Source organism: Lampetra planeri, chromosome 60 (assembly GCF_965212315.1).
Source record: "Lampetra planeri chromosome 60, kcLamPlan1.2.h2, whole genome shotgun sequence".
In the NCBI taxonomy this organism is placed as follows: Eukaryota; Metazoa; Chordata; class Hyperoartia; order Petromyzontiformes; family Petromyzontidae; genus Lampetra; species Lampetra planeri.
This window is the reverse complement of record NC_136166.1, coordinates 2196673-2223804: the sequence shown is the minus strand read 5'-3', so window position 1 is coordinate 2223804 and position 27132 is coordinate 2196673. Positions and strand designations below refer to the sequence as shown.

The following is a 27132-nucleotide window of genomic DNA, read 5'->3' as shown; positions in this document are numbered from 1 at the left end:
CACCGGCTTGTGCCGCTCATCATACGCGGAGTGTGGCTGTACAATTGCTTTGCCACGGCTCTGTCAATCTGTGATTGGGGCGAAAGGGTGGGCACGCGAACTCCGGTATGAATGATCCCACCAACACGAACCAAACTTCAGCATAAAAGCTCATGTTGCTCTCTGGGATTTCGCGTGGAGAAAGCCGGCGGCCGAAAATTTCTGGCAGCATTTTTTTCCTGCTTCACGAGCTCCGTTGTCCCATCGCCGCCTGGGAACATTCTCTTAAAAGGCCAACTGAGAATTGTGCAATCTGGTTTCACTGACATGTGACCAATATTCCCTCTCCAGTTGAAGTCTCGATTGAAAACTCACTTCTCTTTAGAAGTGTTTTTTGTGTGTTGGTTGTCCTGACCCCACACCTCCGATTAGCACGGTTGGCTACGTACGGTGTGAAAGAAGTGCAACATACATACATAGACTAACACTACCCATAGGCTAACACTACCCATACAACTCAACACTGCCTATAGACTCAACACTACCCATAGACTTAACACTACCCATAGACTCAACACTGCACCGCCGATGGGCACGGTTGGCTTACGTACGGTGAAGAATAAATTCACAATTCATACGTACATATTGGGCAACAATGTGCGCCCCCTAGTGTGTGAGGATAAGAGGTCACTTGCAGGTATCTCTAACAGGGGTGATGCGCTGCTTACTGTGTGAGAGCTAACGAATGGATGGTTTCTCTCGTGACAAAGATACCGATGTCGCTATTGGAATACAATGGCAAAAATATTTAAAAAATGTATATTTATTGGAATCTAATATACAGCCCTTCATGAATATACTGCCGTGAGTGTCACGATTGTCGGCGCGAATTAAGTAACATCCTCTCGGGGACACAGGCAGGTTTAAATCTAAAACATTGCCCGAATCCATGTGTACACGTGATTTTTCTTACTTTTTTTCTTGTTGCAAAGGCCCACGCTCGCAAATTATACCGTATCGAGCCTGCTCCGTTGAGTCCTCGCCTCGTTAATGCAACTATCTTTTCTCACAGGACTTTCAGGTGATGAACCTCCTGGGAAAGGGTTCATTCGCGTGCGTGTACCGCGCACGCTCCTGCCACACGGGCATCGAGGTGGCCATCAAGATGGTGAGCATCACTACAGACAAACAAGCATCTCTACAGGCAGACGAGCATCACTACAGGCAGACAAGCAATTCAAGGGGCGTTGGTGGTGGCGACGTGGCTTTCACCTCGTCTTCCACTGGTGTAACCGAACCGCGCCGGGGCCATACTGGGCTCGGCCTTCATGGGCCAAGAGGCAGGGGGGAGGTTTCGTGTTTTTCCCACTGCAGAGACGCCGAGCTTTACCACCGGCGCCACACACAATGCATGCGACACGGGTGATGTTTATTTTCGTTCATAGAGACATGCGTTTAGGGCATTCGCCTGCTAGAAACTTTCGTTGGGCTATCACGCCGCTTCTTAAATAACCTGTGTAGCTCAGCGAGCCCAAACTGGTAGAATAAAATTAGTTTTTGGGTTTAACTTAGGGCTTAGATCGGCGTGAATTGCTCCGTACGTCGTTTGAGTGGATGCTGGTGTCTCAGATTGACAAGCAGGCGATGCGGAGGGCAGGCATGGTGGATCGCGTCCGCGCCGAAGTGGAGATCCACTCCCAGCTCAAGCATCCCGCCATCTTGGAGGTGGGTGTACGCGCACAGCAGACACTGCTCACCGCTCAATGGAGAACTGCCACCACCATGGCACTTGAACCAGGTTAGGTGCACGCGCTTTGAGACCAGGTAAAGTAGCAAAGGCTCACTGCCAGGAGGTATGGGACAAACCCAGATGTATGTATGTCGAACTTCTTTCGCACCATACATAACCAACCGTGGTAATCGGAGGTGTGGGGGAAGGACAACAAACTAAACACAACAAGCGGTTATAAAGAAATGGGATTTCACTGTAGATGTAAAAGTGCATAGCTCCCCGTGGCTATTATTGGAAGGAAGAGCATTCCAGACGGCCGCAGTCCGCGTGACGGTGGCTCATGCTCCTTGACGAGATCAGCAAAGGTGTCGTGGTCCGTTTGTGGCAACAACTTTGTAGTGTGTAATACGATAGCGTGATTGGCATGGGCTGCAGTGGCCTGGCGCCTCGGCCCCTCCAGTGAGTGGGCCCTGGTACAGTTGCCCCAGCTGTCCTCTCGACAATTATGCCAACGCCCAGATGCGCTACCGCCCCACTGGACATCTGTGAAAAAAGAGCTTCATAGCTCATCTGATTCCTCCTGCAGTATAAATAAACATTCTAATTCTGAAACTCTGTTCCTCGGGACCTGCTATGGAACAGTGATGGGTCTTCCCGAATTCACAAATTAAACTGCTTTCAAAAACCATTTCAAGTCGTTTAGTCGCTTCAAGGGTCCGATGAGTGTGCCTTGAGTGAAGGTGCACTGTGAATATGAATTAGATTCAATTCAGATAGAGATCTTGTGTGTGCATCCATAACAGAGGTTTTTGGGTTAGATTGCGTAAATATAAATGCGTCGTTAAACCCGCCAGCACTCAACACAGCCAATTAGTAAGGTTTGTCACTTAAACAAAATGTGCCAAATAGTTACTAGCTCAGCATACCGCTTGTGTGTTGAAGAGTAAACCCACAACATTTACAATTCAAGTGCAACTTTTGCCATTAATTGCAACTAGCATTATCGAGGCGACAACAATTTTTGTGGAAAAATACTCCGGCAACAGTCTTAAATGGAGGGGATAAATGTGATGTCGTCACTTGTGTGCCAAACTTTGTGTGTGTACATGTCACGTGCTTAGCGATATCACAGTTCATAGACCTGAACTTTTTGGCATGTAGTGCCACTCATCTGCTAAAAACAAACACATTGATGACGTGAGGTATTTTTTTTCCCAGAACGATTAGGCTACCGTGGTTAATAGTGACAGAATCTAAATATTTATTTGTACTGGAGGAATCTGATGAGCGATGAAGCGCTTTTTTCACAGATATCCAATAGATCGCAGAACCACGGACGGATAATATGGCTTTTCACTGCGTGGCCGCATGAATGCTTGGGAGCCGAGCGACGACCGATGTGGTCTCGTCTATCCCCTGGTTGATGACGGGAGTGGCGTCGCGTGTCCGCAGATGTATGGCTGCTTCGAGGATGACAACTACGTGTACCTGGTGCTGGAGATGTGTCACAACGGGGAGATGAGCCGCTACCTCAAGAATCAAGGCCGCCCCTTCACCGAGGAGCAAGGTGGCCCACACTCACGGGGGAGGGTGGGGGCGCGTGTACACGAGGATTTCCGCATTTTTCCCCGATTATGATCAATTCACGATTTCGTACATTTGGCATTTTGCGTTATTCTCACAAGGCACAGGTGCTGCGTTTCACAGACATTTGCCTGCAGTGGTTTCGCAGTATGGGGGCGGATGTTTGCTCTGTTGTCAGTGGTACTCAACCGGGGGTACGTGGATCCCTGGGGGTTACGTGGCAATGTCCCAGGGGGTACGTGAGATGATTTGTACATGTGTGAAATATCATACATGAGAACGATTGGTGAATAATCATGTATGAATCTGCCAAATATAAAATAATTATTATAACATTGAAATCCATAACGTACGTGGCACTGTCCCAGGGGGGTACGTGAGGTGATTTATGCGTGAAATTATATCATAAATGAGAGCCATTGGTGATAATCACGTATGAACCTGCCAAAAAAAATAACTACGATAAGATTAAAATCGATATGGTAACCTGTAAAGATATTAAAGACCTTTCTCAACCCATTGATCATAAACAATGTCGATTTTCAAGAGTAACCAGCGAGCGCGAGCACGTTACATCACGCATGCAGAGCATCCGTTGATTTTTAGTTTTATCCGCTTTCAATTACTCGCTAGTTAGGATACCTCACAAAATTGACAATTGGTTAAAATATTGATGATGTTCATTATTCATACATTTATATGTGAGAACCATGTTGGGTCAGGCAAGGGGGTAATCGGTTGAGAACCGCTGCTTTATGTAATCCTAATTAAGTAACTTGAAGGTAATTTTTCATATTTGGCTAATTTCGTGCAACAGCGTTTCCCTCTACGTTTGTGGACCAGAGATCACTTGCAGGGGTCTCAGATGTGGCTCCGTGACATCCACTTACACGGGGTCATTGTCTATGATGACGCTTTTACCCGTCCCTGCACAAAATCCAAATTGACATTTCCTCTCATGGCACGTTGCCAATAGCACAACAGGAATGGATAACATGGGAGGTAAATGACAAATGCATACATTATTTATGTTGGGGTTGGTGTGACCCAGTGAGTTAGCGTGCTTGCGCTATTAACCTGGGGACCTGGGTTCTGATTCATGGCCCTGGCTATAGCAAGTGGCAAGAAATATTGAGTGGCCCCCTCTCACCAACTCTAATTACACCGTGTGGAGAGGCCTACATCTGGCAGCGATTTGATGAAGGGATTTTTGTTGTTGTGTGAAATTGAAATAAAAGGTTTGTCCAAGTCTTTCATGGGATAATCTTTTTTAAAGAAGGTATAATTTAGTTATTTTTTATGTACCCTATCAATTGTTCAATCTCTTTCTATCCACAAATAAACAACGCCCTGTTCAAGCGAACCATCTGTCTGCACACCCGCTGGATGGCACAGATGTCCTGTGCTGTGAGTCATGACTGCTGCCACATCCCTAGTCAGGTGGTGAGGCCAAAGCGATGTAAGGAGCTGCTGGATTTCGTGCCCAGCCTCTTTGGGCGTGTGGGTTCAATTCCCGCACCACGCCCGGCCGCCTTTGTCCCCCCAGTGGCGATGTTCACACACCACAGCAGTTACTCGTTTGAGGCTGATTCGACCTAGGGGAGGCCCAGGACCGGTTCAAATAATCGTCACCGGTGGTGGCCGTGAGCGGGAATCGAACTCGGGTCGCTGGGTTCGTAGCGCAGCGCGCGAAGCACTACGCATGCGCGGGTCACATGACATATGTGACGTCACAGCTCACTTACCATGCAAAAAATATGCATTTTTGCGCCCCGCCCCCCCCAAAATAACCAAAGTCTATTTTTTTAATTGTTGCATGGTGTACAGTCTGGAATGTACCCACATGGTAAATTTAAAGTTTGTTGCATGTCGGGAAGTACGCTAAACATTTTGAACAGACACACATAATCACAAATGTCCCTTTTATATATGTAGAAGATAAGTTAAAATAATTAATACCGCTGCTGCGCCAAATAATGACAATACATGCCTACGTGTTTGTTTTAACTGACCGTCGATGTGTGGCACAATTACGTAAAGGTGCATTGACTGGAACGGATGACCAGCATGGTGAAGTATATTTAACCAACCCACGTGACCAACAGGGCAAGTTGGTGAAGGGATAGGTGGCACTGGGCTGTATAAAATATGCCACACTTTACCAATTCAATGCAAGATGAAAGCCTTCCCACAATGTTAATAAACGTGGGTTGTTTGACCATACCTCTCCACGTATGTAGGTATGTACGTTGAACTTATTTTGCACCGTATGTAGCTAATCGTGCGGGGGAAGGACAACAAGCTAAACACAAAAAATCAGTTCTAAAGAGAAATGAGTTTTTAATCTAGATTTTAAAATCAGAGTTGGTGAGAGAGGAACCCTGATATTATAAATCAAACTCACATGTACAGTGTGGGAAAAAAGTATTTGATCCCCTGCTGATTTTGTACGTTTGCCCACTGACAAAGAAACGATCAGTCTATAATTTTAATGGTAGGTTTTTTTGAACAGTGAGAGACAGAATAACAACAACACACATCCAGAAAAACGCATGTCAAAAATGTTATACATTGATTTGCATTTTAATGAGGGAAATAAGTATTTGACCCCCTCTCAATCAGAAAGATTTCTGGCTCCCAGGTGTCTTTTATACAGGTAACGAGCTGAGTTACCTGTATAAAAGACACCTGTTCACAAAAGCAATCAATCAATCAGATTCCAAACTCTCCACCATGGCCAAGACCAAGGAGCTCTCCAAGGATGTCAGGGACAAGATTGTAGACCTACACAAGGCTGGAATGGGCTACAAGATCATCGCCAAGCAGCTTGGTGAGAAGGTGACAACAGTTGGTGCGATTATTCACAAATGGAAGAAACACAAAAGAACTGTCAATCTCCCTCGGCCTGGGGCTCCATGCAAGATCTCACCTTGTGGAGTTGCAATGATCATGAGAACGGTGAGGAATCAGCCCAGAACTACACGGGAGGATCTTGTCAATGATCTCAAGGCAGCTGGGACCATAGTCACTAAGAAAACAGTTGGTAACACACTACGCCATGAAGGACTGAAATCCTGCAGCGCCCGCAAGGTCCCCCTGCTCAAGAAAGCACATATACATGCCCGTCTGAAGTTTGCCAATGAACATCTGAATGATTCAGAGGACAACTGGGTGAAAGTGTTGTGGTCAGATGAGACCAAAATGGAGCTCTTTGGCATCAACTCAACTCGCCGTGTTTGGAGGAGGAGGAATGCTGCCTATGACCCCAAGAACACTATCCCCACCGTCAAACATGGAGGTGATAACATTATGCTTTGGGGGTGTTTTTCTGCTAAGGGGACAGGACAACTTCACCGCATCAAAGGGACGATGGACGGGGCCATGTACCGTCAAATCTTGGGTGAGAATCTCCTTCCCTCAGCCAGGGCATTGAAAATGGGTCGTGGATGGGTATTCCAGCATGCCAATGACCCAAAACACACGGCCAATGCAACAAAGGAGTGGCTCAAGAAGAAGCACATTAAGGTCCTGGAGTGGCCTAGCCAGTCTCCAGACCTTAATCCCATAGAAAATCTGTGGAGGGAGCTGAAGGTTCGAGTTGCCAAACGTCAGCCTCGAAACCTTAGTGACTTGGAGAAGATCTGCAAAGAGGAGTGGGACAAAATCCCTCCTGAGATGTGTGCAAACCAGGGGTCAAATACTTATTTCCCTCATTACATTTATAACATTTTTGACATGCGTTTTTCTGGATTTTTTTGTTGTTATTCTGTCTCTCACTGTTCAAATAAACCTACCATTAAAATTATAGACTGATCATTTCTTTGTCAGTGGGCAAACGTACAAAATCAGCAGGGGATCAAATACTTATTTCCCTCACTGCGTACGTATGCATGTTTAACTTTTTTCGCACCGTACGTAGCCAACCGTGCTGATAGTGCCGCACGCTAACTGCTGGATTACTGCTCACTCGCTGCATATTTACACCCCCTCATTGTTAAATTAATGCATTCATGATCCAGCGAGTGCTGTGCCGACAGACGTGACTCACAAGACTAGACTCTTGCAGGGATCTCAGAATTAGTAGTTTCGTGATGTCTGCCACAGGGCAACGGGCCCTCGTTCTGGGTAACATAACATGTTGTTTGCTACTGGTGTGGCCCGGTGGGTTAGCATGCTTGCGCTATTAACCTGGAGACCTAGGTTCTGATTCATGGCCCTGGCTATAGTAGTGGTGGCAAGTAATATTGGGTGGCCCCCTCTCACCAACTCGAATTACACCGTGTGGAGAGGCCTACATCTAGCAGTGATTTGATGAAGGGATTTTTATTTTTGTAAATTGAAATAGAAGGGTTATCCAATTCTTTCATGGGATAATCTTCTTTAAAGAAGGTATAATTTAGTTATTTTTATGTACCCTATCAATTGTCCAATCTCTTTCTATCCACAAATAAACAACGCCCTGTTCAAGCGAACCATCTGTCTACACACCCGCTGGATGGCACGGATGTCCTGTGCTGTGAGTCATGACTGCTGCCACATCCCTAATCAGGTGGTGAGGCCAAAGCGATGTAAGGAGCTGCTGGATTTTGTGTCCAGCATCTTTGGGCGTGTGGGTTCAATTCCCACTAAGTTTTAAAAAATATATAAATAAAAATAATGAATACTGCTGCTGCGCCAAATAATGACAATACATGCCTACGTGTTTGTTTTAACTGACCGTCGATGCGTGGCACAATAACGTAAAGGTGCATTGACTGGAACGGATGACCAGCATGGTGAAGTATTTTTAACCAACCCCCGTGACCAACATTGCAAGTTGGTGAAGGGATAGGTGGCACTGGGCCGTATAAAATATGGCAGACTTTACCAATTCACTGCAAGATGAAAGCCTTCCCACAATGTTAATTTACGTGGTTTGTTTGACCATACCTCTCCACGTATGTAGGTATGTACGTTGAACTTCTTTCGCACCGTATGTAGCTAATCGTGCTAATTGGAGGTGCGGGGGAAAGACAACAAAAATCTGTTCTAATGATAAATGAGTTTTCAATCTAGATTTTAAAATGAGAGTTGGTGAGAGAGGAACCCTGATATTATAAATCAAACCCACATGTACGTACGTATGGATGCTGAACTTTTTTCGCACCGTACGTAGCCAACCGTGCTGATAGTGCCGCACGCTAACTGCTGGATTACTGCTCACTCGCTGCATATTTACACCCCCTCATTGTTTAATTAAAATCATTCATGATCCAGCGAGTGCTGTGCCGACAGACGTGACTCACAAGACTGGACTCTTGCAGGGATCTCAGAATGAGTAGTTTCATGATGTCTGCCACAGGGCAACGGGCCCTCGTTCTAGGCAACATAACATGTTGTTTGCTACTGCGTTTGGCAGTGATGGAAAAGCATAGAGAACAAAAAACAACAACAACCGTCACATTTGTCAATAACACCCCGGCCTTAAAATAAAAACAATGATATAATAGGTATGTTTGAGGCAATTGCCCTTGTTCAGGTGCTGTGAAGAAGATCCGCTGGCCAAAATATCACCAATTATATATTTTCTTTTGAGGCCACGGTGTTATTGACGAATATGTTGAGGTTTTTTTTGGTCCATATCACATCGATAGATGCCAGAGAGTTTGAGTGACTAAACGTTGGAGACTGGCTCATTATGATGATGATGATGACGATGATTTTAAGTTAGTTTTCCCAGCTCTAGAGTGGGTTAATCATTTGAAGCAAGGTATAATTTAGTTTGTTTTTATACCTATAGTTTGACCAATCCCTTTAACACATTCCTGCGGAGGGACCTGGTAGGAACGTTGGGTTGCTCAGTCAATGGCCAGGGTCAACGGCGGCGTGGTGTTTTCCGCAAATATGCCCGACTGTGAGGGCGGGCACAAGCCGGCGTGAGTAGGTTAAACGTTGAGTTTTATAAAGGCACCACGGGGTGACCAGCCCCTCCCCACCCAACCCCACCCCTCCCACCCCCCACCCAGCCCCACCCTCCCCACCCAGCCCCTCACCGCCCTCCCCACCCTCTCCTCTCCACCCAGCCCGATCCCTCCCATTTTTTGATGCACGACGGACGGACGGACACAATAATCCCCTGTGGGCTGGTGGAACCAGGTGGTCCCTACCAGTATATTCAAATGTGTAGGGTGTATTCATGCAAGCAAGCTGCTTACACACCCACTGAATGACACAGATGTCCAGTGCCGTGAGTCATGTCTGTTGGCATGGCGCTCACTGCACCCTTGTTTACACGTATGAAACCAGAAAGTTGTGTGCCAGTGAGTGTGCGAGAGCTGTCTCAGGTGCTGGATTAAGGTGCCAGTCTCTTCAGACGTGTTGGTTCAAATCCTGCTGCTGCCACCAATTGTTACATTAAACACGTAGGCTTTCGCGACCAATATTATCCGTAATAGAGGTTTTTTTGGGTTAGATCGCGTAACATATAAATGTGTCATTAAACCCGCTACCAGCTGATAAAGCCAAATTAGTAAGATTTGTCACGTAAACACAACATCCCAATTCGTTACTAGTTGAGCACACTGGTGTGTTGGAGAGTAAACCCACACAATTTACAATTCGAGTATGATGTTTTGTCGGTAATTACCACCAGCATCATCGGGCCACAGCCAGAATTCTCGTGAATAGAAAATTTGGCGCATAATGATATTGGCCGACGAAAACCTATCTCTTTATGAATTACCTTAAATAATATATTACATCACATCACTTTATCTCTCATCTCTTTAACTGATCACCTTATCTCTATTACTTTATCTCTCATCACTTTATCTCTCATCGCTTTATCTCTCATCGCTTTCTCTCTCCTCGATCCAGTCGAGTAGAGTTCCAGATGCCATTCGCGGACAGCCAAAATCGCGCATGGCAAGTTCGTGAGCAACGAAGAAATACTGTGTGTACATCGAGAGAACAACCATTCGGCCCACCGTGTCCATTCCCTAGGTTCTCGTTTTTGGAGAGAGCGAGAGAGGTGTTGTCTTTTGTAGTTCGGAGCCGGCAAAGGTGCAGGAAAATGAATGAACACACATGTCAAAAAAGATTATCCATCCCTGTCAACCTCTTATCAGTGCCTACCTTATTACAGACCAATTCAGACCTTATTGGACACCCAATGCCTTTATAAATCTCAACGTTCATCCTACAAAATCCCATCACAAGGGAGAAACACAAACAAATAGACCAAAACAATTTGCCCGTATTGGAACAGCTGTACACCGTATCGACCTGAAAACTCAATTTCCCTGTACAAGAATACGGGTAAACTGTATGGATTGACAGGTATGAACATCATCGTCATGATCATTTCCTTCAGCCATTGTGCAAACCACTGCTAGATGAAGGCCTCTCCAAGCCGCCACATTTCACGATCCTAATAAATGTACTATTGACTATTTTACTATTTGTATTTAACCAGGCAAGGCTCATTGAGCTATACAGCTTTTTTTCAGAAGTGACCTGGCCACAATTAATAGCTCAACGGAGTGGCTTAGGGGCCGTTCATAAATGACGTCACGCACCTAGGGGGTGGGGGGGTCAGACATTTGTGACGATGTGTGACGAGGGGGGGGGGGTTTGAGAAATGTGACATAACATCAGAATGCGCAACTTTAAATAAATATAGACAACACGTTCTACTTTATTTAATATACTTTTTAATAAATGTTTTCTCCTACAACATCAGAGTGCAGCGCCACATTAAATACGCACTACAATGACAATAGTTTAAAGCGATTTGAAGCATGTTTTATTTTTGGGGGGGGGGGGCAGAGCTTTGTGACGTCATATTTGAGGGGGGGTCTGACTTTTTGTGACGCCGTGTGACTAGGGGGGGGGGGGGTCAAAAATCGTCCAAAATCGCGTGATGTTATTTATGGACGACCCCTACCGCGGGGACATTTATAGCAGCCAAATGCTCTAAACCAGGGGTCGGCATGCCTGCGGCTCCGGAGCCGCGTGTGTCTCTCTCAGGACTGCTTCGCGAAGTCATTCGTGAAGGAGCACCGTCTCGATTTAACCATGGTGCATTGCGGCTCTTGGAATGTTGAGGGTTTTTTTTAACCAAATTAGAAAAAATTGTCATCTTTTGTGATCTTGGTTGCTGACCCCTAACTTCGGATGCCCGTGGCCCCCCTCCCCCCCGTCCCACTTTCCGCCCACCCGCCCGCCCGGCCGCCCTCCACAAGCGCGCCAATTCCTGCGTGAGATCTCCTCGGGGCTGCTCTACCTGCACGCGCACGGGGTCATCCACCGCGACCTCACGCTCGCCAACCTGCTCCTCGCCTCCGACATGTCGACGCGCATCGCCGACTTCGGCCTGGCGGCACGGCTGCCCTTGCCCGGAGAGTCGCGGCTCACCGTGTGCGGCACGCCCAACTACATGTCGCCCGAGGTGGCGTCGCGCGGCCCGCACGGTGCCCCCGCCGACGCGTGGGCCCTCGGCTGCGCAGCCTACGCCATGCTGGTGGGGCGCCTGCCCTTCCAGGCGTCCGCCGTCCCGGCCACGCTGGCGCGCGTCATGCTGGCGCGCTTCGAGCTGCCGCCCACGCTGTCGCCCGCCGCCCGCGACCTCCTGCGCCGGCTGCTGCGGCGGGACCCCGGCAAGCGGCCGGGCCTGCCCGCCGTGCTGGAACACCCGTTCCTGGCGGACGGCGGCGGCGAGGCGACGGCCGGGCCGATGGCCGGTCCGCCACTCCGGCCGGGAGACGAGGGGTCGCTGGACAGCGGGAACGCCACCATGACGGCGCCGGTGGACGAAGGCGACGACGAGAGGGAGGCGCGGGCGCCCGCGGAGGGAGACGGCGGCAGGGAGGGGGGAGGAGGAGGAGGAGGAGCAAGCGAGGATGTCCGTGTGGACGGGCACCAGGCTGTTGCTCAACTACCAGCAGCGGCAGACTTTCTGCGGCCGCAAGAGAATGGTGCAGGTGATGGTGATGATGAGGGCTGCAATGAAGTTTTATTTTTCCTATCGGGGAAATTGCCAATTGGATCGTGGCCAATGATCAAGGTGGTGTTGATATTATCTCAATTTTTTAACTTATTTTGTATCATAAAGTATCAAACTGTTTCATTGTAATGTGCAATATTACTCCACGTATGACCACACCTTTGTGTGGTGGATCACCGTTTCTGTTTTTCGGCTGCATTGCTGTATGATGATCTTTTTTAACACCGTACGTAGCCAACCACGCTAATCGGAGGTGTGGGGGAATGACAACAAACTAAACACAAAACGCAGTTCTGAAGAAATTAGTTCGTCAATCTGGATGATTTAAAAGTGTACAGCTCCAGTGGCTTCCTAATATCGGAAGGAAGAGCGTTCCAGACGACCACAGAAGTGCATCTGAAAGCGCGCGATGCAGTGGCCATCGTCTTTGTTCGACGGTTAGCTGCCAGCCGCTGCTGCGAGGATGACCGGAGTTCCAGTGATGATGGAGTTCGCGTGATGGTGGGATGTTATCTCCCTCAGCTGGTATGCAACAGGTCGTGGGTTTGATCCCGACCGTGACACCTGCTGTTTGCATTTTCTCCCCGTGGTCATGTGAATTTTTCTCTGGGTCATCCAGTCTTTCCCTCCACACATTTCCAGTATTTGGCTGCTATAAATTTCCACGTGATAAGTGACTTAGTTGCGCCAGCATTTGTGATGGTCACGTCTTTTTTGAAAAAGAGCGATACAGCTCAGTAGGCCTTACATGGTCAAATTAAATAGTTTTAGTTTAAGTTCCTTGGCGAGAAATTGCTCGAGCATTGCCACCATTACGCCCCCCTCTCTCGTGTGCTGCGGTCACCTCAGTGACACTTTAATATTTTTGTTGTTGTTCACTTTTCCCCCACTTCCCGCAGGCATCGCCAACGGTGGCCGCACAGCGATGGGGCTGGAGGCCGTCGGAGCTCGGCAGCACGATCGGGCCCCGTCAGCGGACACCCTCTGCCCGGCTCACCAAGGGATCCTTATCAGCGGGCCCGCCGCCCAACTGTGCGGTGGGCCGCAATGTCCCCTGGCAAGGTGGCAGCCCGCTGAGGCAATGGGCGGAAGGGGCGACTCCTGCTGTCACACACCTCCCCATGCCTGCCAAGCCTCCAGGTGAGGTGCTCTCGGACACCGGTAGCAGGTTAAAGCATTCTGCGGCCTGGGCTATCGAGCGTGCATGTGCACCTCCAATTGGCACGGTTGTTCACTCCAGTGTGATTAGAAGTTCAACACACCTTACGTGCATGCGGCCCAAAAAGGGTTGCCACATCTATGAAATAAAACTGGGATATTATCATGGGAAGAAGATACAACGTGGAGCGTGGAGGGCCATGTGCGAACGCGTTGTCTTGAGCGGTGTATCAAGATGCAACTGACAAATCAGCTGTGGAAATTTGTGGAATTCAAATCCTGCCCAGCAGGCCCTGCTCTGACTCCTTTCAAATGAGCGAGGAGGGGGGGTCAGTAGAGTTGCTGTGTGGGGGAGCTGCCATCACAGTGATACACAGCAGCACCGCTAGGGTCCACCCCAGCCCTCACTTCATTTTTTTTTCTTAACGTGAAGAAAAAAACCAGAGGACCCGGAGAGAGAGAGAGACATGCAAAACTTCAAATGTACAACAGGCGGAAGGGTCGGGATCGAACCCACAACCTCCTCCATTCCAGGCAAGGTAGTTAACATCTTGCCACCGAAGCACTAGCCCTGCCACCCAGGGGTCAACGTAGCCCATGTGGTCAAGGTACCCCATGGGTCGACGTAGCTCAAGGGGAAGGTAGCCCAGGGGTCAACATATCCCAGGGGTCAATGTATCCCAGGGGTCAACATAATCCAGGGGGCTCGTGAAGGATGCTTTTGGGCAGTTGGATGCAGTCGCCCTCCAACAACAGCGGAGGGCAGAGGAGCGACGCTCACAACAACAAGCAGAGCGCCGGGCGCCCAAAATAGCAACTAGTGGGCACAATAGAGGGCACAGCTGGTGCATCTGCCGGTTGTCTCAGCCGGTCAACCCATGGCACCTGGGTCTGTCCCGTGACCTCCTGCCAGCAGCGAGCCTTCCGACACTTGACGTGGCCTCAAAGTACATCTGGCCTGGCACAGGCGTCCTGGCGACGTCACCGTCACTAAGTGGCGAATGCTGTTGGTGTTGGTATTGATCTGTGAATGTGATTTATTTTGTCATTGTCGCTCTTCCGCTTGCAACTTGGGATGAACAACGTCGGTAAGACAAGTTGTTACATTTCATCGATTGTTGTTGTTATTATTATACGAGCTGACGATTCACCAGCGAATCAACCGCTGTCATTCAAATAAACCTGTAAGTGCAACGAATGTCTATGGATGTGCTATGAATCAGGGCCATTGCCCAAAATGTTATCTATTTTCTACTTTTCATTTTAAGGCCGAGTATGTTGAGTTTTTTTTTTACATATTGATAGCATTTTTGATATACAGCACCATTTCGTAGGAGTTGTTTGAATACGAATTGAAATACGTGTACAGCAACACTCCCATTTACGCCCTCCCGTTGTTTCGCTATGACGCACCTCCGATCAGCACAGTTGGCTACGTATGGTGCGAAAGAAGTTCAACATATAAACATACTTCCCAAAGACTAATACTACCCATAGACTCAACACTGCACCTTCGAATAGCATGGTTGACTACGTACTCAACTTATTGATACCCAATCCCGTGTTATGTACCGTGGTACCTCGCCATAATGAACTCGACATTGTACGAACTTCACCGTTGAGCCCCAACATATTTTTAATGTTCCACGGTGAACATTCGTGCACCAGATTCGTACTACTCATAGTACTACTACTAGTAGTAGTAATAGGTACTACTGTTTAGGAACTGTACCACGTTATGATCCACCATCCTGTCTGTAGTAGTACCACTCGTTGTAATAGGTGGTACTACTATTAGTAGGTGGTGCTACGATAAAAGAGACTTCAGAAGTAGATCAGTGGCGTCATCTTCCGCTCCCTTCTCTCACACGGCATGGTGCCAATGCTCACTGGGGAACATCCCCTGTGTAGAAAATGCTGTGGCTCACGACACAGTTGCAGCGTACTTGTTCAAATGTACACCGTATAAACAAATTAACAAGTTAGGAAGAATCACGAAGGTATATTATTTACAAACGCTTTTCAACATACAGGGTGTTTGCAAATAGTGGCATTTGTTCTGGTTTGTGTCAAATGTTGTGTAACCCTCTGTTTGGTTGCTTTTCAATCGGCTAGATCCCCATACCTGTCAACCCCTTGTCAGTGCCCTTACCTTACTACAGACCAAATCAGACCTCATTGATCACCCCGTGCCCTGATACATCTCAACGTTCATCCTACAAAGTCCCATCATAAGGGAGAAACACAAACAAATAGACACATTTTTATGCCCATGTTGAAACGGCTGTACGCCGTATGGACTTGAAAACTCAATTTCCCTGTACAAGAATATGGGTAAACTGTATTAGTTGACAGCTATGGATCCCTCATAGCAACACACATATGTTCTAAAGTTTGATTCATATTGAATCATCTTAATATCAAAACACATAGGCATGTCCTATAGTTGCATTCATATTGAATCATCTTAACAGGAACACACAGACATGTCCTATGGTCTGATTAATATTGAATCATCTTTATAGCAACACACAGGCACGTCCTATAGTTTTATTCACATCGAATGATCTTCACCAGCGTTAAGGTGCACCCCCGTAATGGGCCCAAGAACAGCGCTAACACTTAAACGCATTCTACCTTGTGTGCAAAAAAAAGGGCATAACTCAGAACGCTTACTGCCAAAGCTTGTGTTTGTAAGCATATGGATTTAAAAATATATAAGCATTTTAGTTTTTCAGATGGAATCATTGGGAGGGGCGAGACAGCATGATTATTCATCACATTGTGGGGAGTTCCTTTAACGAGCGGAATTCAACAGCGTTGCCTTGTGCAGGTGCTGCCACGCTACCCAGAATTCCTCCCTGCTGCCGCTCCCCAGCTCGGTGCTATCCCCCCTCGTGACCCCGCACTTGGCGTGGGGGAGTCCATGTCACGGCGCCGTCGCCACCGCCGGTGAGTCCGCACCCAGGGGCTTTACAGACGGTCACATTCTTTATTTAGACCGCACGAGGAGGAGGAGGAGGTATGATGAAGAGAGAGGAAGAGAGAGAAGGAGGTGGAGGAAGAAGCAGGTGGAGGAGGAGGGAAGAGGTGGAGGGAGAAGGAGGAAGAGGGAGGAGGTGGAGGGAGGAGGGAAAGGGAAGAGGAGGAGGATGAGGGAGGAGGAAGAGGAGCGACCAGCCGTCTGGAACATTCTTCCTTCCGATATTAGGAAGCCACTAGAGCTGTACACTTTCAAATCATCTAGATTGACAAACTCATTTCTTTAGAACCTCTTGTTGTGTTTAGTTTGTTGTCCTTCCCCCACACCTCCGATGAGCACGTTTGGCTACGTACGATGCGAAATAACTTCAACATGCATACAAAGTAATCTAACTTCATTATATCATTTACCAACAACCGAAATGCATGTAAATCTTAACGCTCAAATATCCTTCATGTTTAGATCGGTGAACGGTAGAAACAAAGACGGCATTCACGTGAATTTTACACCGCAACTGACCACTAGCACCCTCGCTGCATTCGTTATCAGTCAATAGCGCCAGCAAAAAACGCAGGGCGGATCGAATGTTCATTTGTATGTTCAAATAATCTGGGCGTTATTAAACAATGGAAAGTGTCAAAAAAAAGAAGCAAGAGAAAATTCCAGCTTGAATGAAAATTTTATGTTTCAATCACAGTTTGTGGATGCACTGGAGCTATGCAATTTTAAACCATCCCGATTTAAACTCGTTTCTTTAGAACGGCTTTTTGTGTTTAGTTTGTTATCCTTCCCCCACACCTCCAATGAGCACGGTTGGCTGCGTACGGTGCGAAAGAAGTTCCACATACATACACGGTTGCCTGGGTACGGTGCGAAAGCAGTTAAACACGTACACACTGGTGGTTTACGCTACGTGCGACACGTGGTCAAGACTCCTGACACGCGCGGTGCCGCCCGTGCGCGCGCTCGCAGGCTGCGCGTGCACCCACGTCCTCGCGGCAGCGGCGGCGGCCGCCACCACCGCCGCCAGCTGCTGCTGCCGCTCGCTGCTGCCGAGCGGCACGGCCTGGCCCTGCGACTGCTCCTCCTCCTCCTCCAGGCTTCAGAGGTCGGAGGTCAACAAAGGCAACGCCGGCGGCGGGCGGCCCGTGGCGGCGCGGCAGCTCTACCGCGGCAGCCCCTTCCGCGGGAAGGAGAACCGCGCCGACGCACCGGTCCACGGATCGCACGCCGAGGAGGTCCGTGCGCCAGAGGTGGTCAGGGAGTTGTCGTTCGACCAGACTCGCGCGAGCTGGGGACGATCGGGGCGGTCGAGTAGATTTATTCGACAAGACGTTGCGATCGATTCCTTTTTTTTTGTGGTCACTCACACGGGGGGCCCGCTTTGAGGATGGCGGCCGCCCCCTTCACCCACTCTGCCTTTCGCACCCAGTGCGACACGGGCGATCGTTCTAACGGCGTCACCTCCGGTCCAGTGGCACACACGGGGGCACGGTGGCGAGATTCTTTTTGACATTTTCATGTCATACCATTCGTAGAATTGTCTAACCCAGGGGTGAGGAATATTTAAAAGAAGAGGCATTTTTTTTGTCTTTGACCAAAATAGTTTGAGAGCCGCATCATGTGCAAAGCCACTTGTACACAAACACAGCAGCTTGTATACAGCAGATGACAACAACAACACATTCTGACTTAATAAACAACATAGGCGATGGAATAGACTGCGTCTAATTAGTTTTTTTTCCCCTCTGACTTATTCTTTAACAATACAGTTTGTACATTTTGTTGTCACCAAAACATTCCATAGTGACCCCATTCACCTGCCATATATAAAAAAAAAGATTTTTACGTTCAATTATGTTTTAGATTAAAAAAATTTAACGGCTGCCCACAGGGTGGAAGCCATAGAGCTGCATGTGGCTCCGGAGAGGCAGGTTGCCAATCCCTGGTTTAACTGATGATCGGTAGAGAAATTAATTACTTAAATAACACTGGTCAACAAAAAAAAATGTTTCTGACCTGGACTTTTGCAGCTGTTTTAGACTAATTTCAGGGTGCTGATTCCAAATCTGATCTCAGATTTGCTCTTTCACATCACTTAAGATTGCAAGTTGTTGCGAGTCAGTGACTGCTTTAGTGTTAAAATATAATTTTATGTAGATATCCACATTTGTTTAATATTTTTCTTCTGCAGTTTTTATTGAAAATGCAATATTTGATATCTCAAAAACCTGATGTGATAGACAAAAACTGATTCCAGATTTGGAATCAGCACACCCGTTGGAATACCTTATGCCAGAAAAAGTGTGTTGACCAGTGTAATTGGACCTCCCAGCTCTGCTTGTGATCCACACTGAGCCCAGAGGGGAGAGTCTCTCTAGGAAACCCAGACGGGACCCACCTGATCGCACCCTCAACCCCGTTCCCTCCTCTCGTTGAGCCGCAGCAGCAGCAGCGCCCCGCGCCGGGCTGGGCTGCCGGGATGAAGAGCGACCCCCCGACCTGCGCCCACGGTGCCGCCGCCACCGGCGAGGCCTCGGCGGTGGCGCCTCAGCTGGTGGTGACGCCGCTCAACACCAGGCGGCTGCAGCCGTACCGTCTCGCCACCAGCAGGGCCGAGGTGAGCATCGACTTGTTGTCCTCTTTGCCCGCGACGGTTCATACCGCCCGGTCTAAGCCTGCTGGTGAATTGTCACGATCCTTCTGATGTATTTTTTTATTTTTTCCCCATGGCTTCGGCTCTCCGATTTCACATTAACAGGTTGAATTTGTCGCGCCAAAGTGGCCACCTACGGACGTTGACCTCTACGTGGCTCTGCGATCTCCCATTAACATGCTAATCTCTCACATTAACATGCTAATCTCTCACATTAACATGCTAATCTCTCACATTAACATGCTAGTCTCTCACATTAACATGCTAATCTCTCACATTAACATGCTAATTTCTCACATTAACATGCTAGTCTCTCACATTAACATAGCCACCCGCGCACTCGTCGCGGAGGCCGCTCTCCGATCTTACATTAACATGCTAATCTCTCACATTAACATGCTAATCTCTCACATTAACATGCTAGTCTCTCACATTAACATGCTAGTCTCTCACATTAACATGCTAATCTCTCACATTAACATGCTAGTCTCTCACATTAACATAGCGCACTCATCGCAGAGGCTGCTCTCCGATTTACATTAACATGCTAATTTCTCACATTAACATCACTAGCCCTGCCCACTTCGTTCATGACCCTAGGACGACACCCTATGAAACAGTCTGAATTCAATTTCGATTTAAAGCTTTCGTGACTGCAGGGATTCATCTTCTTGGTTCTTTCGGTAAAGTCACGTAGAAGGGAAGTAATAAAATAATACAAATAAAACATAATCAAATAATTCGCAGCAGCAACTGCAGCAGCAGCAACTGCAGCTCCCTTTGATGCTGTTAATCCTGCATAATGCACATGCATATGTAGTACTAATCACATTCCTGCATTTCCCATAAATATGCTAAATTCCTCTTGATATGCAAATTCCTTTGTCAAGGCGCCCAGCTTATATATATATGCTCCAAGCTCGTGTGCTGTTTCATTCAGACTCTGTCGCCTCGACGGACCTGGTTTTCACCTGAGGACGGCTGCTTGCGTTGTGGCCGAAACGTCGTGAGAATTATTTTATTGTGTTTTATTTTTATTATTTTATTACTTCCCTTCTACGTGACTTTACCGAAAGAACCAAGAAGTCTGAATTCAGCAGCCTTCCCGCCCTCTTTCCTCCTGATAACGATCGCTTGTGTTGTGATCGAAACCTCCTGGTTTTTTGTTTATTTTACATTTATTATTTTTTATTAATTTGTACCTATCTACGTGACTTTATGAATTCCTGCAGTCACGAAAGCTTTAAGTCAAGATATATAACTCTTGTTAATTGTGAGTCCCCAGTTCACGTGGACCCGCCTCCCGTTGGGCCTGCTGAGATATACAGCTCTATGCCTGACTATTTACGTCTTATGAAGCAGAGATTTTTCATTAAACGTCGCCTTACGTACTTTTTCCTTATATTCTCGAACGTTGTTGTTGACGAATGCTTTCCGTTTTTGTTGTTGTTATTTGTGCTCGTGCACCGCTCTGCCAATGCGGCATCGCCACGTAATCTGTTCATGCGTGGAACAGGTGAGCATTACCTGCGCAGGGGAAGTCTGCATGCAGTTTCTGAAGAGGAAGGAACAAAACGTGTGCGTTTACGAAATACATTGGATTTCGCCGGATGGGAGACAGGTGAGAGATGTTCAACTCGAGGTGGCCGGGTGACTCGGGGGGACTCAGGGCACTGAAGACGGCACCGCTGAGATGCTGTGTCAGAATCCTCCGTGGCAGCTGCCACAGTGGCGAGATATTAGCTACCTCACCCAGTATGCAGGAGGTTGTGGGTTTGATCCCTGACCCTGACGACTTGGAAATTTGGAGTTTGCATGTCTCTCTCTCCGTGGTCACGTGGATTTTTCTCCATGTCCTCTGGTTTTTCCCTCTGCATTTAAAAACATTTTTTTTTACAGTATTTGGCTGCTAAAAAAATTCCACGTGATAAGCCACTGAGTTGAGCTATCATTTGTGACCAGATCGCTTCTGAAAAAGAGCTATATAGCCTAAGTGGGCCTTGCCTGGTGAAATAAAAAAAATTGTTTAGTTAAATAGTGATTAAACCGGGTTCTTAATAATAAAGCTTTTTGGGTTAGATCGTGTAAGTAGAAATGTTGTTAACCCATCACCACCCGACACAGCCAATTAACAAGGTTTGTCACGTGAACAAAACATGCCAATTCGTTACTAGTTCAGCACATTGGTGTGTTGTTAAGCATTCAAATGCTCCATTATAATTATTTACTCACCAATATACACCAGTATATTGGAGAGTAAACCCACAACATTTACAATTTATATGATGACATTAAACCCCCCTCTGATCTTCGCACCTGATAGGCACACATTGATGACATCACCTTTACTCTATTTAAGACCGAAAGCCAGAAGACTTCCTCACAATCCTGGCAAATCGCTTGATGAAGCACGTTGTAATCACTAGCAGAGAGGCGTTGTACTAAAATTGTAAATGTTGTGGGATTACTCTCCAACGAGCGGTGGCACATCGGTTAGCGCGCTGCACTACGAACCCGGCGACTCGAATTCGATTCCCGCTCACGGCCGTCATCAGTGATGATTATCTGAACCGGTTTTGGGCCTCCCCTCGGTCGACTCAGCCTCAAATGAGTACCTGGTGCGGTGTGTAAACATCGCCACGACGGAGACAATGGCGGCTGGGCGTGGTGCTGGCCACCCACCCCCTCGTGTGCCGTGCCGGCCTTCATAGGTGCTGCTCGCTAACAGCACTTGCCCCTACAGTTTGTTATAGGCTATACGGGGGATCTTTGTTTTTGTATTCCTCCCCCCCCCCCACCTTCGCTCATCTGCGCGGACCAGTGTGGTGAAGTACGGTCATGTATCCCTCACGTGCCGCAAGGCATGGGGGTGAGATATTCACAGCTGGCAGTGGATTGACGAAACGGACTGCGCACGTCCATTCATTTGAGTTCGCCTGTTTTAGAGCCCGATTGACTTTGTCTTTAATTGTGAAGCATCGTCGGGGTGATGCTCTGCATGAAGAGCGCTATCAGCAGGCACACGCACGCACGGTGTTTGTGTTGCAGGTGTGGATTTGCCAGCCGCCCGATGGCACGTCACCGGCGGAGGAGCCACTTTGCAGCCGCGACTCGGCCGTCAGCTACAGCCTGGACAAGCTGCCAGGTGAGGCAGGGCTAGGACACTGTGGCCAGCCACGATTGTGGCGAGATGTTAACTAACTCGCCTGGTATGCTGGAGATCGTGGGTTCGATCCCGACCTTGACGATGCCTGCTGTATATTTGGAGTTTGTGTGTTCTGTCTATCTCCCCATGGTCGTGTGGATTTTTCTCCGGGTCCTCTGGTTTTTCCCATCCACATTTAGAATCAACATCACGCGTTTAGACTATTTGGCTGCTATACATTTACACGTGATGATAAGCCACTTCGTTGGGCTATGTTTTGTGGCCAGGTTGCTTCTGAAAAAGAACTACAGAGCTCAGTGGGCCTTACCTGCTAAAATAAAAATAGTTTATAGTTTGATATCTGATGCATGTTTTTTGGTCGTGCCAGGTGCTAATTGGCACGGTGTCCTCTCAAAGTGTGTCCGGGCGTCCTGCTGACCACCCACCCCCTCGTGTGTCGTGTCGGCCTGAATAGGTGCTCGCTAACAGCCTTCACCCCAACAGTCTGTTCAAGGCTACAGCGGAGGGATCTTTGTCTTCTCTGCGCCGCTGGGACAGGGTGCTACTGGCCTTAATAGGTCTTCGCTAACAGCCCTCGCTCCAACAGTCTGTTCAAGGCTACAATGGGGTGGGTGTCTCCTCTGTGCCACTGGGACAGGGCGCTACTGGCGCAAGTACTGCTACGCGTCGCGATTCGTGGCTCTGGTGCGCTCCAAGACGCCCAAGGTGACGCTGAGCTCGGACGACGCGCGCTTCTCGCTCATGGACAACGGCCCCCCCGGCGATCTGGAAGCGCGCTTCCACGACGGTGAGCGGACGGCAACGGTAAACCACGGGCCGGCCGAAAAAACTCGGATTCGAACCCAGGATCCCAGACGGTGCCAGCCCAGCGCTCTGACTGTTGATGCATTAACTAAACTATAAACTATTTTTTATTTTACCAGGTAAGGCCCACTGAGCTGCTATATATCTCTTTTTCAGAAGTGACCTGGCCATCACAAACGATAGCTCAACAAAGTGGCTCATCACGTGGAAATGTATAGCAGGCAAATGCTCTAAACGCATGTTTCTAAATGTGGAGGGAAAGACTGGAGGGCCTGGGGAAAAATCCACACGACCACGGGAAGAGAACACGCAAACTTCAAATATAGAGGCGTCAAGGTCGGGATCGAACCCACGACATTATTATTATTTGGCATTTCACAAATCGTTGCAATTTTAATACATTTTTGGTGTGTATTCCCAAATGTGCGGAAGCTTCGCACAGTTGTGTGGTTGACGATGGGACCTGGTTCAAGGAATACAATTTTGGGGCCCCCCACTGCAATTTCCACCGCTCTCCATAGCCCCCACGCCTGGGCACCGGTACAGTTGGACTGCCCGCGCACGTGATGGCCGTGCCGCTGGCTACACGGACGCAAAATACAACGAGGCAGCCATGCTGGAAGACACATCTTCCCCCCCTCCGCCAAATTATATTCTAATCGTACTCTTGGCATCATGTCGTGAGATCGTAATGTCGTGAGATAAGGATATTTGAATTAGGGACTCTTGCAGGAGGCAGTGTGACATTGCCCCAATTTAGGGAATAGTTTCTTGAAGTGGACATGAGAGAACTACTTCTGAGGTCCCTTCATTTTTTGTTTCTTCCACCGATGTACATTCTCACGACTGCCAGTACGCATTTCATGCAAGGCAAAACGAACATATTTCAATGCAAAGTGATGATGATGAAATCGAATCCCTGGCTCCATTTGGAATTGGCGCTGTTGATCTGAAAGCACAAGGCTATCATCACAAAAAAAAGTCCTGCTTCGTCTCGCAGACACGTCTCGCCACCGTTACGTGCCCAGAGAAGATGTGTCTGTGTGTAAGCTTCTAAACCTATTGAAGACCGCACCTGTGATGTCCAACAAAAGGTTAGAGGGCAATTGAGTTGGGCGGTTGACCTTAGACCTTCACTGCTGTTTTGCAGAAGGTGAGCGACGTTTTCTTCGTGTCATCCCAATCAAAGAATTTGTGGTTTAATCATCGGTGTTGCCAACGCCGCGCCTGGCTGCATGTATCTCCCCAGTGCTGACCTGCGCGTTCTGTCCTCCAGGGGTCAAGGTTCTCATCATGAACGGCTTCGTGAGCGTGACGGACGCGTCCGGGCTCACCCACACCTTCCAGTCTCCCTGCGACGCGTCCCAGCCGGACGGTGGTGGTGGCGGCGGCGGCGCTACGGGCGCCTACGTCCGGCGGTCCCTGCAGGTGTGAAGGAAGGCCGCGGCGCGACTTTGTGTTGTCACAAAGACAAAGATCCCCTGTGTAGCCTTGACATACTGTTGGGGCAAGTGCTGTTAGCGAGCAGCACCTATGAAGGCCAGCACTGTGACACACAAGGGGTTTGGTGGACAGAACCAGGCCCTGCTGCCTTTGTCTCCCCAGTGGCGATGTTTACGACACACCGTACCGGGTACTTATTTGAGGCTGAGTCGACCTAGGGGAGGCCCAGGACCGGTCCACCACGACCACTTGCAACGTCGTCTCATGGCCAGGATGCTCGACCAGTCGAACGAGCGGCCCGCAATCGGGAAGTCACAAGGTCACATCCCCTTTGGGAGTTGACTTGGCCCATCATCCCTCCGACTGGGGGTCGATTATAATCTGAGTGCCACTTTGTGGGGAAGTTAACTGTGGTTCTATGGAGAAAAAAAAAACTTTCCCCCGCCATAGGAATGTGGAATTTCCACCACTGGCTCAGGGACTGTAGATGGGAAAACGAGCATTGTCCCGATGTTCATCATTTGAGCAGCAAATCACTTTGACTTTTGATGGAAGTGCATTAGAACCTCTCTGAACGACAACCCTGGTTAATGACTAATCGCTTAATGACGGGCCTCCATGGAGCCCAATGTGTAGTGTATAGTAGTGTATAGTAGTGTATAGTGTAGTGTATAGTAGTGTAGTGTACAGTAGTGTAGTGTATAGTGCAGTGTATAGTGAGTGTATAGTAGTGTAGCGTATAGTAGTGTCGTGTATAGCAGTGGTGTATAGTAGTGTCTAGTAGTGTAGTGTATAGTGTAGTGTATAGTGCAGTGTATAGTAGTGTAGCGTATAGTAGTGTATAGTAGTGTAGTGTATAGTAGTGTAGTGTATAGTAGTGTATAGTGTAGTGTATAGTAGTGTAGTGCATAGTAGTGTAGTGTATCGTTGTGTATAGTAGTGTAGTGTATAGTCTAGTGTATAGTAGTGTAGTGGATAGTAGTGTAGTGTATAGTAGTGTAGTGTATAGTAGTGTATAGTAGTGTCGTGTATAGTGTAGTGTATAGTAGTGTAGTGTATAGTGTAGTGTATATTAGTGTAGTGTATAGTAGTGTAGTGTATAGCAGTGTATAGTGTCGTGTATAGTGCAGTGTATAGTGTAGTGTATAGTAGTGTATAGTAGTGTAGTGCCTTCATAGCGCCCAATGTGTTAGTTTACCAACCATTCCCCTGTTAACGACGGGCTGTTGTAGGTACAGTAAATATTAATTAATGCATTGATTAGCCATGTTTCCTTTAATGTGTTTATAGAGTTGTTAGTATCTTTATTTATTAATATCTATTGTTTAGCTATTATAAAGTAAGTTTTTTGGGTGAAAAAGGGTAACTTTCGACGCTTTCGGAACGAATTAAGCCTTTAACACGTGTTTCCTAAACTCGCTTAACCACCAAATCACTTAACAACCGGTTTCATGGAGCCAATTACCATCGTTAAGAGACATTCTACTGGTCCAGAAATTCAGTCTTGAGGCTACCATGGACCCACTTGTTGTACTACCATAACACGACCACACAACACTTTGGTTCTTAGATCTCTTGGGAGCTTCGAGTGTGGTTTTATTTCAAGACCCCCCCCTCGGTTTACTGCCAAATGCCACACCAACTATTTAAGATTTAGTTATTTTACCAGGTAAGGCCCACTGGGGATACATAGATATTTTTCAGAAGCGACCTGGCGATCACAAATTATAGCTCAACGAAGTGGCTTATCATCATGTTGACATTTATATCAGTCAAATACTCTAAATGCACGTTGATTATAAACATGGAGGGAAAAACCGGAGGACCCAGAGAAAAATCCACGCGACCACGGGGAGAGAGAGACACGCAAACTCCAAATATACAGCAGTCGTCAGGGTCGGGATCGAACCCACGACCACCTGCATACCAGGCGAGGGAGTTGACATCTTCTAGCCACCACGGAGCCACACACTCGTGAACAGAATTGGCCAACCATTCCGGAATGGCGTTGACGCACAGTGAGGATTGTTATTCCTCACAGCTTCGCAGATTTGTGAGTTTCACAAATCTCTAAGTGACCCATCAACTGTTGCATCCAAAGACTTGGTTATAAGCATGCGCTAACACCACCTCATCATCATCATCATCACGATCCATGGGCAGATAGCCCCGTAGTAGTAGAAGTAGGTGTCCACTGCATATTTCGTCATTTGTTTCTACTTTCCTCTCTGTCTCATAGTGCCAATATGCTCAAGTCGTGGCAACGTCTTCTGACACCATTCTCTGATGTCGTCATCAAGCCATTCTCTGTTAGCTCTCTCTCTTCAGTTCCTTCCATTTGTTTCTGAACAACACACGATACATTTTCCTGTTGTTGTTGTTGTTGTCCATCCTATGTAAGTGTCCAAATAGTGCCAGTTTCCTTCTCATCACTGCCGGCATTATCATCAGGCTGTCTTCTTCAACGTGCGACCTTTTTCTCACTTCTACGTTGGTCACTCTTGGGGTCCAGCTTAGATGCGGCATCCTTCTGTGGCGATACATTTAGAGTGCCAACATCTTACCCCTGTCGGTCTTTTTCAATGTCCAAGTCTCGCACGCACGTTCTTAATATGTTCAGATTGGTCTTGTAGCTGATTTTCTT

At 47.8% G+C, this 27132-nt stretch overlaps 1 protein-coding gene across 1 annotated transcript in view; it reads left to right on the top strand.

Annotated features, from left to right (window-relative positions):
* The window catches only part of LOC144736301 (serine/threonine-protein kinase PLK4-like), a 48061-nt gene that overhangs the window by 6929 nt on the left and 14000 nt on the right, over positions 1-27132 (top strand). The window contains exons 2-13 of the mRNA XM_078618948.1: positions 1052-1147; positions 1609-1704; positions 3164-3278; positions 11518-12255; positions 13178-13418; positions 16270-16388; positions 17392-17657; positions 18866-19039; positions 20592-20696; positions 22124-22220; positions 22879-23028; positions 24322-24473. Coding sequence (XP_078475074.1) covers positions 1052-1147; positions 1609-1704; positions 3164-3278; positions 11518-12255; positions 13178-13418; positions 16270-16388; positions 17392-17657; positions 18866-19039; positions 20592-20696; positions 22124-22220; positions 22879-23028; positions 24322-24473 — 2349 coding nt within the window. The remainder of the gene's footprint in view (positions 1-1051; positions 1148-1608; positions 1705-3163; positions 3279-11517; positions 12256-13177; positions 13419-16269; positions 16389-17391; positions 17658-18865; positions 19040-20591; positions 20697-22123; positions 22221-22878; positions 23029-24321; positions 24474-27132) is intronic.